General features: G+C 62.2%; 1 protein-coding gene across 2 annotated transcripts; it reads right to left on the reverse strand.

The window, feature by feature from the left end:
• Positions 1-182: 182 nt before the first annotated feature.
• On the reverse strand, positions 183-10961 carry PTPN7 (protein tyrosine phosphatase non-receptor type 7). 2 transcript variants are annotated; one of them, XM_047755179.1, is made up of 11 exons: positions 10849-10961; positions 10099-10736; positions 8992-9320; positions 8436-8619; positions 8067-8151; positions 6608-6684; positions 5457-5594; positions 5036-5146; positions 4213-4370; positions 2759-2872; positions 183-1723 (listed from the first exon to the last, which is right to left on the reverse strand). In XM_047755179.1, exons 3-11 carry the CDS (start codon positions 9048-9050, stop codon positions 1630-1632), a joined length of 1020 nt encoding a protein of 339 aa, XP_047611135.1. In that variant the 5' UTR covers positions 9051-9320; positions 10099-10736; positions 10849-10961; the 3' UTR covers positions 183-1629. The 2 variants fall into 2 exon arrangements, with proteins under 2 accessions (XP_047611135.1, XP_047611136.1); XM_047755180.1 differs by lacking the exons at positions 10099-10736; positions 10849-10961 and having other exon boundaries at positions 8992-9411.
• Positions 10962-13063: the final 2102 nt, after the last annotated feature.

Here is a 13063-nt window from a genome sequence, read left to right on the forward strand (position 1 = left end):
TAGCTCCTCAGGAACACCCCCAATTCCCAAACCCACCCTGGCAGTGTCACTTTGCTTCACTTGGAAGAGCTATAAAGGGCGTGGCCCGGGAGGAAGGCCACAGCCTGATCTGGGGATTCCTACTCTCCATCCCTGGGAAGAGGCTCCAATGGGCCACGAAGAAGATGGAAAGAAGGGATGACTCGGGCATCCGAGAAGTCTTTATTTTCAAACCAGGTTACTCAAACCAGAGCCCAGGGAACAGGGCTGGGGCAGCGGCGCCCAAGGAGGGAAGCCTGCAGGCCTGTGTGGTGGCTTTCCTCCTGCGGGCAGGATTTGGCACCCAGGGGCTCTGAGCCCTGCTCCACGGGTACCCCGAGTGCCTCTCGTGGAGAAAGGAAGGCTCAGGAGTGGGCAGTGAGGGAGGAGGCTGAGCAGAAGCATGAAGAAAGCCACCCCAATTCCTACGCTGCACATGCTCCAGAAGGGCCGTCTGAGGGAGAGGCCCAGGTCTTCTCTGGGATCCAGCCCCTTGGGGGCCCATGGAGAACCTGCCTTCCTCCCCACAGGCAGCCCATCTTGGATTCAAGGATACAGGATCTGGCTGCCTCCCTGGGGTGTGGTCAGCCCTGAGCTGGATCTGGGTGTCCTGTACTTAGCTCCCTGGGGTGGGCCCTGGGGGCGGGGGGGGGGGGGTGTCCTGGTGCAGCCTGAGTCCCTGGTCTGCGTGGGGAGTTTTTACCCAGGTTGTTGCTGGAAAGAGTCACTGCCCAGGTGTGCCCCCTGGGGAGGAGGGCATGCCGGGGATGGTCACTCAACACCAGGCAGCGCTCTCGGCTCTGTCACTCCGGTCTCCGGTGTTTGCCCCCATTCTGAGGTGCGAAGGCAGGCAGAGGGTGCTGGCCCCCTAGGGAGTAGCTGGGTGGGTGGAGGGAGGCAGGCATCTGGGTCTCTGAGGGGTTCCCACCCTTTCCCTCTTCTGGAGATTTCACCTGTCTGGCCAGGTCACCTCTGAAGCCTGCTTCCCCGACACGTGTGGGCACAGGGTAGTCTGGGTCCTTGCTCCCTTTGGAGCGCAGATGTGTGTTGGGGAAGCAGAATCACTGTGGGGATGCCGAGGACTCCAGCAGGGTAGGACCGGGTTTTCCTGGCTGGCCTGGCCTCGGGCCGCTCTCGTGCAGGGCCTGGCAGACGATGCCCTTGGCCTCACTCTCTGCTGGCCCCCTGGGGCAGGGGCATAGCTGCAGCAGTTTCTAGGAGCTCCGCTGATTGGTTGCCCCTTGGGGCAGCAAAGTGCCCAATGTCCTTGTCCGAGGAAGAGACCGAGGCGCCCACGGTTTTTCAGAGACCAGGACTCCTGGGCTTCTGTCTCAGCTCTGTTACAAAGGTCAGCCACTAGCTTCAAGTTCTGAGTGATGTGGGGGTCCCCCTGGTGTCCACTTGGGGCCATTGGAGGAAGCAGAGGAGTGGGCAGTGCTAAAGCCCCAGTGTCTGACCTTGTCCTTGCCAGCCAGCTTCCTGTGACCCCGGATACGCACTGAGGGGCACCCCATCCCCAAGCCCACTCGGGGCTCCCCAGATCACGAAGCCACCTTCACCAGACCCACCACCCCAGGCCTGGGGGAAACGGCGCTGGGGATGTGCCAGGGGTCAGGGGCTGGGCTCCTCCGGCAGCTGGGCAGCGTACAAGGCCAAGGTGTGGTGCAGGAACTGGTACTGCTCCGCCGTCTGGATCATGCCACCCCTGTGGGCAGAGGCACGTAGGCATGAGTCAGGGGTCTGCTTGGGCATCATCGTCCCATGGAGAGATCCTGACTTTCCCAAAGGCTGGCTGGCTCCTCCTCGTAGGTTCATCCTCCCTGAGACCAGCTCCTTCCCTCGGTCCCCAGACCCCCTGCTCCTCACCAAGCCCTGGGGCTGGCGGGACTGGCAGGGCTGTGGAGGGGTCCCACATGCCCAGGGCTTCTCTGACCACCAGCTGCTGGGGCAGAGCCAGCCCCAACTCCTCAAGCCAGGCCAGGAATATGCCCAAGCCCCAGGATTTCCTTCTCTCAATTTTTTTTTTTTTTTTTAAGGGCCGCACCTGCCACATATGGAAGTTCCCAGGCTAGGGATCGAATCAGAGCTGTACCTTCCAGCCTACACCACAGCCACAGCAATGCAGGATCCTTAACCCAATGAGTGAGGCCAGGGGTCAAACCTGTATCATCATGGATGCTATGTCAGGTCCTTAACCCACTGAGCCACAATGGGAACTCCCCAGTAATTTTAAAAGTAGTAATTTCACATATGTGTATAGTCGGTTCTCTTGTTGCCAAAGACTCGCATCAGTGGCCTCGTTCCCTACAGTGGCTCTCTGGGGAAGGGGCCACCATTTCCCTCTAGATAGGGGACCCAGGAAACAGGTGACAGCTCAGTAGAGGCCCTCGGGTGCTATCTCCAAATCCAGCGGACTTCTGCGTTTTGCCTGGGGCTGCCTAGTTTCTGGAACCAACCATACTCTGTTCCCCCACCTGTCCCCTGAGTAGGGAATTTGGAAAAACAAAGACAAAACCAAAAAAGATTGGAAGCTTGGACAAATCCTCAGAGCCTGAGAGCTGTGGGCCCCCCAGAGAGCTAAAATTTTGGACAGATTCTTTCCTGGGTGTGAGAAGCAGAAGAAAGAGCCCTTTAAGCAAAAAGGGGCCCTTCATTTCCCGCAGGGAGTACCTGCAGCACTGTGTCCCCAGGAGGCATCGGGCTCTCACATACCACCCTCGGTCCCGCTCCTCAGACCCACCTGTCCAGCCGCAGCTGGCACACAATGCGCAGGATGTCCACTTCGCCTCGGGCCTTCAGCTGCTGGCAGCCAATGCGCGTGGCGATGAAGCAGCCTGTCCGGCCGATCCCTGCACTGGGTGGGGTGAGTGGGGAGGGGGTGCTGTCACAGGGGGCCAGGTGGGCGGCACACAAGGGGCCAGGCCCCAGACTACAGAGAAAGCAGTGGGAATGAAGAGCACTCTATTTGGGGGTTGGGGACACGGGCCTGGAGGGAGGTGGCAATGCCTCCACAGGTGGGTCTGTTCTAGGTCACCCTGAGGCCCCCTTGGACCTTTGGACGAGCTGCCTCTTGCTTGGCGTGGGTGGCAGCCCCCCACCAACTGTGCCCGCCTTGGGCTTGCTGAGCCTAGAAGGTCCTTCCCTCTAATGTGGCTCATCTGCCGAGCTTGGCCACCATTCTCTGTCCCCTACTCATCCTGCCCTGGATTCCCTCCCCTCTTTAGAAAGACTGACCCCTCAGATGGAGCCACTCCCAGCACTGTGCCCAGGTGCCACCTGCGAGGAGGGGGTTGCCTGTGCCTCTTGCCTTTGTGCGGTGGAGGTCTACACTGCTGAATGGCAGCCTGCACCGCTGCCCACTCCACTCTGACTCACTTCCTACCCCGGAGCCAAAGCATTCTTCATAGATGGCAGCTCCGGGTTTCTTAGGCCGTCCCTCGAGGTCGCTCATCAGCAGGTCTGCGCTCACCTTCCAGACTCTCTCATCCCCGGCCCCCTAGGTCCCATCCAGAGATACTCCAAGTCCCCTGAGTCCCCCCTACCCCCGCCACCAGCCCTGCTCTCTGACTCTGCTCCCAGCAACGTGGCACTTGCTTAACTGCACCCCTGGGCCTTTGCACCTGCTGCTCCATCAACCTGGGATGCTTCCCTGCACCCTCTGCACTTGACAAATTCGCCTCCCAGGTCTTAGCTTGGCGTAGGGGTCCTTTCTCCTGGAGGACCATCTATGGCCAAAGTCTGGGTTGGGTGACTTGGGTCCGTGCCCCTGACACTCCCATCGTCCTCTTATCAGGTGTCCTATTCGTTTTATCTGCTGTCTTTTCCACCAGACTGGAAAACTTGTCAGGACAGAAACCAAACTGTGCACCGCTGTCTCCTTAGCTCTAGCACTGCCTGGTGGGAACAGGTTTGCAGTAGACGCTTGTGGGATGAATGAATGAGGCCGCCGGCAGCAGGGCCGGGATGGTCTCCTTCCCCAGCTCAATGGGAGCAGCCTCCCTGGACTGGGCCTGGGTGTCCACCCAGAGGGCCAGGGTCTGCATCCAGGAGGGGAGGACGGAGCTCCTGCTGAATGACCTAGAGATTCCTGTCCAGGTAAGACCTGGTCTGCCTGGCTTGGATCTGCTGAGATACATCCCAGGAGAGGCTCAGCGGGGGCTAGGAAGGGCCACCCAGGGTAGGGGGCGGGGCTACCTGCAGTGAACCACGATGGGCCCGGCATTGGCAGCTGTCTCTGGGCTGTCCTCCACTTCGGCCACCAGGCGCAGCAGGGGCCCGGCTGATTCTGGGGTCTGGTGGTCAGGCCAGGCTGAGAAAAGGACGTGCTTCACTGGCCGGTGCTCCTCCTGGAGCTGGGCAGGGACAAGGCATGAGAACGGGGGACAGGGTGGGGGCACTGCCCACCTTCTTCACTGCCAGGTGCCAGGGATGGAGTGACCCTGAGCAGAAATGCCAACCTGGTCCTGCTCATGGTACTCCATCAGCCCTCCTCCCAGACCCTGGGAAGGAACACTATCTGGGGTGCGGCGGGCGGGGGCGGGGGCATGGAGAGACCCAAGTTCAAGTGCCAGCTCTGCCTCCAACCAGCACATGAGTTCGGGTGAGACCCTTAACCGCACTTTCTTCCCCATTTCTTCAAATGGGGACCACGATGCCCAGAGGATAGAGGAGCAATAGAGGAAGGCTTTGAGGAGGAGGAGAAGCGTTCTAGGCACTTGGACACATTATCACGCGTCTCATTGAATCGCCTGTGGTTCCCCCCACGAGGCCCCCAGGACCCTGACGCCCTCCCCTGGGCCGTCTTGGTGGCTCTTACAGGGATTGTGGGCACTGCCCTACTGGCCCGGAGGCTCCCTTGGGACAGAACTCACATCCCTCTTTCTTCTGGGCCCCAAACCCTTCTTTAGATGCGGGTTCGAGACGGTTTAGGTGAGCAAGCCGTTAACTCCCAGGGAAGGTTGGCCCTGAATTCCAGGGGTGGGAGGGCCCGACTTCCCTGAGGCCCCGGGGCCTGTACCTGGATGCTGAGCCGCCGAACGGTGTATTCCGGGCACTCTCTCACGTCCTGGATGCGGATGTGGAAGGGCCCATAGGTTTCTTCCTCTGTGGGCCAGTAGTGGACACATTTCTGGGAGGGAGGGGCTGGGAGTCGGCAGGTGGCCTCTCAGCTGGAGCAGGGCCAGGGCAGCCGGCGGGAGAGTGGGGTTCCAGCCTCAGCCCCAGCCCTGCCAGAGGGCTGGGCCCTTCTGACTTGACACGGGTACACAAAGCGCCCCCTCCCTGCTTCTGGCAGGGGATGGCCTCCCTGCCACGTATCCCAGGAACTGACAGGTGATCTCAGCACCCAGGGACCCCCTGCCCTGAGCTGCCCCATCAGGGGGGTGGGGGTGGGCGTAGCGCTTTCGGGGTTCACTGGAGCCCATGCCTCGGCCTCCTACCTCCTTGCCTTCCCGGAGCTGAGTGAGCATGATGATAAGGGACACTTCTTCCTGCCACACCATCTCCCAGAAGTCCGACACGGTGTTGGGCATGGGGCCCTGGGTGGCGATGTAGGCCTTGTCCTTCCCGCCGTAGCCCTGGGGGCCGAGGTGCAGAGAAAGGCGGGCGGTGAGGCCAGAGCTCTGGGGCGCCCGGGACCTGCAGGTGCCTGGTCAGGCTGCAGCCCGTGAGCCTGCGTACCCAGCACACACATCACACCGCACACACCAGGGCCGCCACGTGGTGCAAAGGCTGTGGGCTCTGAGTAGGGAGCATCTGGGTCCAAACCCCTGTTCTGTTCACCGTGAGCAGTTTCCAACTTCTCAAGAGTCTGTAAACTGGGCGTGCTATCTATCTCGCAGGCACCTGCAGGGCAGGCTCAGCGGAGTGTGCTGAGCTTAGTTCGGTGTGTTCAGGGCCTCTGTGAATATTTGCTCCCTTCCTCCCCTGCTGCTTTCTAACAGCACACAAAAGGCAAAGAAACAGTTCAGTATTTGCTGTGCAGCTGTTTCATTTTTACACGTTACTTTGTATATTTAGTAGCAAGATACGGCACACTCCCAGGCTAGCCTTTTCCTGCTCAGAATCCTCAGCTTCCTGTTCCCCAGGAGACGGGCGGAATCTAGACCTGGTTCACTGGGTTTCTGCCTGCCTTTCGCTAGGAGCCCCTGGCTAACAGCCCTCACTCCGCGCTGGCAGCTGTCCTACCCACTTCGGGCCGCTAGAGGGCGCACGTTGACACCTGCTGCCTCCAGAGATGAAGGCTGGAGGCTGGAGGCTGGGATATCGTCCCCCTATCTGGACTCCAGGAGTGAGGGATGCCAGCCGGCCAGGCAGCAAAGGAGAGAAGAGGGGAAGGGGAAGGGGATGGGGGGATGAAGAGAGAGAGAAGGGAGCCAGGCGAGCGCCCCTGTCTGAGCTGCACCTTCTGTGTAGACCTGGGGGTCACCAGCTGGAAGGCTGCCAGAGGCGGGGCACAGAGTGGGCAAAGGAAGCCCTGGTCTTCCTTCCAGGGTTGAACATCTGCTCCAAGCTCCCTACTACCCTGGCCTGTTCAGACCAGCTTGGAGGGTCGTGGGTTGGAGCTCCATCTCCTGCCCCTGTGACTCACCCGGATGTAGTTGGCGTTGATGTAGTCCCCATCCTCCTGGCTCTGTGCCCGGCCCAGACAGACACGGCTCTGGGGGTCTAGGAAGTAAAGATCAGCAGCGGACAAGGGTCAGAAGGTTACCAATGGAACAAAGGCGCGCGGGGCCAGAAAAAGGAGAGTCCTATGCTTCTCAGATCTGCCCATATCCCGGTACCTGTGGGATATTTCATTTGTAGACAGTAGGGAGCCACAGAATGTTCCTGAGCAGTAGAGTGCCATGACCAAAGCAGTAACTGGGAGTTTCCATGGTGGCTCAGCAGTCACAAACCTGCCTAGTATCCATAAGGATGTGGGTTCTATCCCTGGCCTCACTCAGTGGGTTAATGAGCCGGCATTGCCGTGAGCTGTGATGTAGGTCACAGACCCGGCTTGGATCTGGTGTTGCCATGCCTGTGGTGTAGGCTGGCAGCTGTAACTCCGATTTGACCCCTAGCTGGGAACTTCCATATGCCTTGGGTACAGCCCTAACCCCCCCCCCAAAAAAAAAAGTAATTGGGAGGGTTTAGTGGGTGGACCTGGGCAGGATGGACTGGCCAGGGTAGGACGGTCACTGAACATTCTAGTCTGGTGATCAGTGATGTAGAGAATAGGGTTATGTTGACAGGAATGGAAAGAGATGATGTCAAGGAGAAGTATCTCCTGAGGTGAACATGGGGTTCTCTGGACTGGAACCCCAGCTTCCTTCCAACCCCAGACGAGTCAGCCTCGCCAACTAAGGAGAGGCCTTTCTGCAGCACCCCCGCCTCCCCACAGGATAAAGAAGCCAGCTTGTGAGGAAAGGAGACCACCCCCTGGGGCTAGCTGGTCTGGATGGAGGCGACCTCAGGGTCAAGCGGGGCTGCCCCACTTCCATGAGCCCTGAGAGCCCCTCGACGGCCCAGGTCAGCAGAGCGCCGGGAGCACCAGGGAGCACCGGGGGGCTGCGGCTCCTGATGGGGGGGGTCACTGGAGGCGGGTCAGCCAGATAAGGCTGCTCTGAGCGGGGAGGAGGGGGTGTCAGAGCCCCTGTGCCTGCCTCTGAAATACAGAGGCTGACCCCGTCAAGCCCTGTGACCCCCCAACTCCAGCCTCGTCACGGCCCCGCCTCCCCCTGTGTGTCTGAAGCCCTCTCTGGGGAGCCTCCTGCAAGCTTGCGAGGGAGGAAGAGGAGGATGCGACCGGCTGTGTGACCTTGGGCAAGTTTCAGGCTTCTCTGCGACTCAGTTTCCTCATTTGTAAAATGGGGAGAGTAACACCATGGAGCAGTTTCTGGGGTCACACCGAGTAGCACTGGCCTATTCTGGTGGTGGCCTCCGCTCCTCCATCCCCTGCCTGGGGTAGGGTGGGGGGCATTTCTCTGCTGAAAGGAGAGGCGCCCTCTTCCGGCCGAGGCTGCATCTTGCCTTCCGAACCCCTGCCTGGACCCCTCTGCCGCTCTTACTTGGCAAGATGGTCTTGTAGCGGTCCTTGGAGGCATGACCAGGGACATCCAGATCCTCGGGGCTGACAAAGTTTGAGGGGATCTTCTGGCGGAGAGAGGAAGCGAGCAAACGGTCAGCCCACTGCCCAGCCCCCTTTCCCGGAAGATCTGGACCCTGGTGCTCCCTCCTGGCATCAGGATGTGGGTCTGGACGGGGGAGAGGGCGGGAGATGGAGCACGGGCGGTCTCCTCCCCGGAGCCCTGGTTCTCTCTGCCGAGGGCCCAAGGGACAGACCTGCAGGCCAGGGCAGAATGGAGCCAGCTGGTTGCTTCTGATCAGATAGGCAGGGACCTGGGTGGAGGCTGGGGGGGACCCTGAATTCTTCTTACCAAGAACTCCTCTTCCAGCTCCTGGGGGCTGGGTGGCTGGTGTTGCAGGGCCCAGCGGGTGAGGGGGTGGCCGGCTGTGCGCAGAAAATGCAGGGTGACCTCCCGAGGCGTGCTTACGGAGCAGATGGGCTCCACGGCCCCCAGGGACCGCACATCCAGCATCAGAGCAACGTTGGAGCCTCGCCTGAAGCACAGGAGCCGGCGCCCCGTGACAATCATGATCTGGGGTGGCCCTTAGTCTTCCCCTTGACCCCGAGCAGACACCCCCACCCCTGGCCAGCCAGAGCAGGTAGCTCTGAGCCCAGCTGCTCCCTCCAGCTGCCCCCATTCCCTGTTCCTGGCCTGGCCCCTAAAGTTTGGACCCATATCCAGGCTCAGGGCCCAGATGCCGGGTGGACCTGTGTGCAAGGTTGCCCCACACAGGTAAAGGGCATGCAAGTGACATGCAAATGAGCACATCTGGTTTCCTTTCTAGCCTGGGGTGGCAGGATCCAGCTGGAGGGGGCGGCAGAGGGGCTGGGGTGGGAAGACACCTCCCCACCCCCGAAAGTCTCACCTCTCCTGCAGCCTCACGTGCTTCTTGGCTGGCGCTTGGTCAGGTGGAGGCTGGGTCATGGCTGCCCCAGAAGGCGAGGCCCGCGAGTATGCTTTGGGGTGCCCCCAGGGGCCTGGACCATGCTGCGGGGAGGCTGGGCCCAGGGGACACTCACTCGGCCTTGAGGTTTGACCTCTGGGCTGACTGACCGGCCAAGGGGGAGGCTCCCGGGCCCAGGCCAGCCTTCTGCCCTCCGGCACCTCTGTTTTCACTGAGTTGTCTTCTGCTCCCCAGGAAGTGGTTGTGTTTTCACCATCGGAAGGCCAGGATCTCTGCGGGGGCCCCCAGGGCTGGGCCGGGTGAGAGTAAGGACAAGAGGGGGATGGAGATGGTGGGTGAAGACAGGAGGGGATCCAGGAGCGCAGGGTGGATGGGCTGCCCGAGCCCTAAGCTGGGCCCGGACAGGGAGGCCGCGGGCTCTGGGTAGAGGAAGGGCGCATAGACACCCCCTGGGGTCTCTCCTGCATCAGAGGGTGGAGGCCTCTGGCCGCCCTGGAAGCTCTGCGACCCCGACAGGGGGGCTGTGGGCCCAGCTGCTGGCCATCCCAGGGTCACTGGATCTCTGGGGTCCCTGTCCGAGGAGGCAGGCTGGGGGTGTTTCCTTCCTCCCTGCCCATCCCCCCCATCTCGCCTCTGTAACTGTCACAGGAAATGGCCTCACCAAGCCCTGAGCCACAGCACATGGGGAGGCGACAGCTGGGGGCACCAGAGGGGCCCGGGGGTGGTGGGGCACCCTCCTCTAGGATCCAGTCCCCACTGCCCAGACCAGGTCCGAGTTGGGGTGGGGGTGTTGGGGTCACGAGCCCGTGGGGACAGAGGTGAGGCACGAGCGGCCCTGGGATGAGGGTGGCAGAGGCTCTCGGCAGCAAGAGGGCCCCGCCTGCCCCTGCGCCCCCTGGGCTCCCTGCCTGCCCTCTCAGGGACATCGGCTGGGTCAGCGCCCACTCCCCGGCTGGGCCCATGACCCCCCTGCCCCCTCCTGCACATCCTCTTTGCAGACACCCTCCCTTCCTGTCTCTGCAGGTCCCCCCACCCTGGCCGGGGACTCCTTCCCCTTCAGGGACTTACTGAAGCAGCTGTGTCCCCAGGCGCCTCTTGCCAGCTGTCTGTCTGTCTGTCGGTCTGTCTTTGAGGGCTGAGAAGCCTTCAGGAAGCCCGCTTCCTCCCTCCGCCCCTCCTCGCTGCCACCCACGCACACCCAGCTGCACGCTGCCACCACCAGGGGTCGGTTGCCTCCTGCCTCTGCCCCTCTGGGGACCGGCTGGCCCGTCCCAGCACCTCTGCTACCGGCCCGAGGCCCTGCTCGGTGGAATCGGACGAGGCACAGGGCCCCTGCTGACCACCAGGTTCCTCCCGTGGTGTCGCTTTGCCGACCCGGTCTGTCCAGCCCCTGCCCACTTGCCCGGCAGGGCTCTGCCGCCTGCCCCCTGCCGTCCCACGCAGAGCTCCTGCTGCAGCCGACCTTGGCAGGAGAGTGATTTCCACTTCTTTGCTTCTGCTCGGAGTCCTCACCCTGGAAGCCTCTGCCCCTTCGCGCTGTGGGGGTTCACGCCAGGCACAGGCAGGGTGGGTGCAGACTTGGGGCGGGGAGGCAGGAATCCTCGCTCTGCGAGGGGAAGGCTCAGACCAGGCCTGAAAGGCCATCCCCAGGCTGCGAGCCACACCCCAGCTCTCCAGCTGTCCCTAGTCGGCTCCGGCCTGCGAGCCTGCAAAGCAGGTAGTAGAGAAGCCTTGTAGGCGGGCCTGGGGGGCCTCCCTCCCTGGTCCCAGCCCTTCCAGGCCTCCTGCCAGCACCCCGACATCTTCTCAGAGACTCACAGAGAGGGGACAGACTCCGGCTCTCACACCAGGGACACCCATGTCTTCTTGGCTGCTTGGGAGCCCGGCGTCTGGGCCTGAGGGGCAGCCCCCAAGAGCAAGAGCCCGCTGCTCTGGCCTGTCCCCCGCCGGTGGCCCCTTGCTGGCCAGCGGCTCTGCCGGCTCCTGCTCCCTGAGCCCCTCTGTCACCTTGAACACTCCGAGCGCCCCTCCCTCGCGGCCCCCAACGATCCCGTCCTCCCCCTCCGCCCACTTCTCTGATTCAGCTGTCAAAGGGTGACAGCAAAAGAGAACTGAAGTACGAGAGGCCCGGGGGTGGGCACCCAGGGGGCGGGGGGCTCCCTTCTGCTGGCCCAGGGCTCAGGCTGAGATGAGGCCCAGGGCTGCAGGAGGGGACAGGGGTCTGGGACCCCTGATCAACCTGTGCAACGTGATCTTCCCCACAACGACCCCCCCACTGGCCCTGCCTGCTAGTGTCTCAGAGGGGGACAGGAGGGGTGGGAAAGAGGGCCACCCGCTCTGGGCCGATCTATTGATGGTTATCAAGAACAGGAAGCTAGGGTACCGCAGGGGCAGGAGGAAGCAGGCAGAGCCCTCCCCACACAGCTCTGTCCCCAGGTTCTTGGGGTCTGAGCCCTGGCTGGCTGGAGCCCCCTCCCTCCCAGCGCTTTGAGAGGCTGAGGGTGGAGATCCAGGAAGCCAGAGGCCAGGGGGTGGGGTGGGGAGGTGGAGGTGGGGAGGGGGTCATGGCTGGGTGCTGGGCATGACACTAAGGATCTCAGTTCCCTTTGGCTGTGTTAGGGGTGGGGGGATAGTCAGCTTGTCTCTGGCCCCTGCCGAGCCCAATTTGCTTAGAAATGCCAGGTCAGGAGTTCCCGCCGCAGTGCAGAGGAAACGAATCTGGTTGGTATCCATGAGGTTGTGGGTTCGATCCCTGGCCTCGCTCAGTGGATTAAGGATCCGGCGTTGCCAATGAGCTGTGGTGTAGGTCACAGATGTGGCTCGGATCTGGCACTGCTGTGGCCGGCAGCTGTAGCTCCAGTTCCACCCCTAGCCTGGGAAACTCCATATGCTGTGGATGTGGCCCTAAAAAGATAAATAAATAAATAAATAAATAAATAAATGCCAGGACATCCATGGACATGCCACTGGAGTATGAGCCAGGCCACAAGCCTCAGACAGCCCCCCAGCCTGGCCTGGGGGCTGGGGGGACAGCAGACAGCTGCTGTGCTCTCTCCGCAGGGGAGTGACTCCTGTCCCCTGCCTTCCCCAACTAGGGCTGTGGCCCTGCCCCTGACGGCTCTAGCTGCTGCCTTTCCCTCGGAGTTGGGCTCCTGCTGCAGTAGGAAGCTGAGTCTCACTGCCCAGCCCAGGGTCACTCCTCCTCCCTGGGGCTCAGGCTCCTCCCCTGGTTCCTCCCCCCCATTGGTCAGAAGGTGGCAGCCGCTGCAGTGTCTGGAGCTGTCAGCTGGAGCAGTGGCTCACAGGGGCCCGGAGTGCAGGAGCCCCACGTCCCCGTAGACCCCCGTTCTCCTCACGCCTCTTCTCCAGCTGCCCTTTAGGGAGAGGCTGCCTGGGCCTCATGGTTCCCTCTGGCCCCCCAGGCTGCGAGCCTCAGCTCCCTCTTCCCACGGTCAGCAGCCCTCAGAGGGGCAGGTGCATAGGAATTCCTGCAAGTTCTTGTTCCATAGCACCTGGGGAGCGGGCGGGGCTGCTTCCAGCCCAGAATCAAAGGTGACCAAGCTCCTGAGGCCTGGTCCCCGGGGCTGGGCCAGCGGAGGGGACTCTGCACACCCCCCCCCCCCAGCCCATGTCCTGCTGCCCCTCACCTGCTCCCTCTCTGGAGAAGCCGTGTGCCCATCTCCTCCCCCAAGCAGCCCTTGATCTGAGCCCAGCCCCACCCGGCTTCTGATCAGCTTGTCCCTGGCCATGTGGGGGAGAGACAGGGACACAGAGCTGGGACCTGGGAGGAGGACATGGGTGGTAGTGGGGTAGCGAGGAGGGCTGGTGGGTGTGGGCCTGGGGGGTTGCTCAGAAGGCCATCCCTGCTGCCCAGCCCCCACCTGACCCAGTTTCCCTGGCACGTTTTGGGTGTCGCTGCTGGAGGGGACCTCCCCATACCTTCTCTGCCCCCCCACCCCGGCTGAGAGACCAGTGAGTCAGGTCAGCCCAGCAGTGGGCAGCCAGGGCCAGGCTGCCTGGGGCTTCTGGGAAC

The sequence above is a fragment of the Phacochoerus africanus genome, chromosome 12 (genome assembly GCF_016906955.1).
Source record: "Phacochoerus africanus isolate WHEZ1 chromosome 12, ROS_Pafr_v1, whole genome shotgun sequence".
Lineage (NCBI taxonomy): Eukaryota > Metazoa > Chordata > Mammalia > Artiodactyla > Suidae > Phacochoerus > Phacochoerus africanus.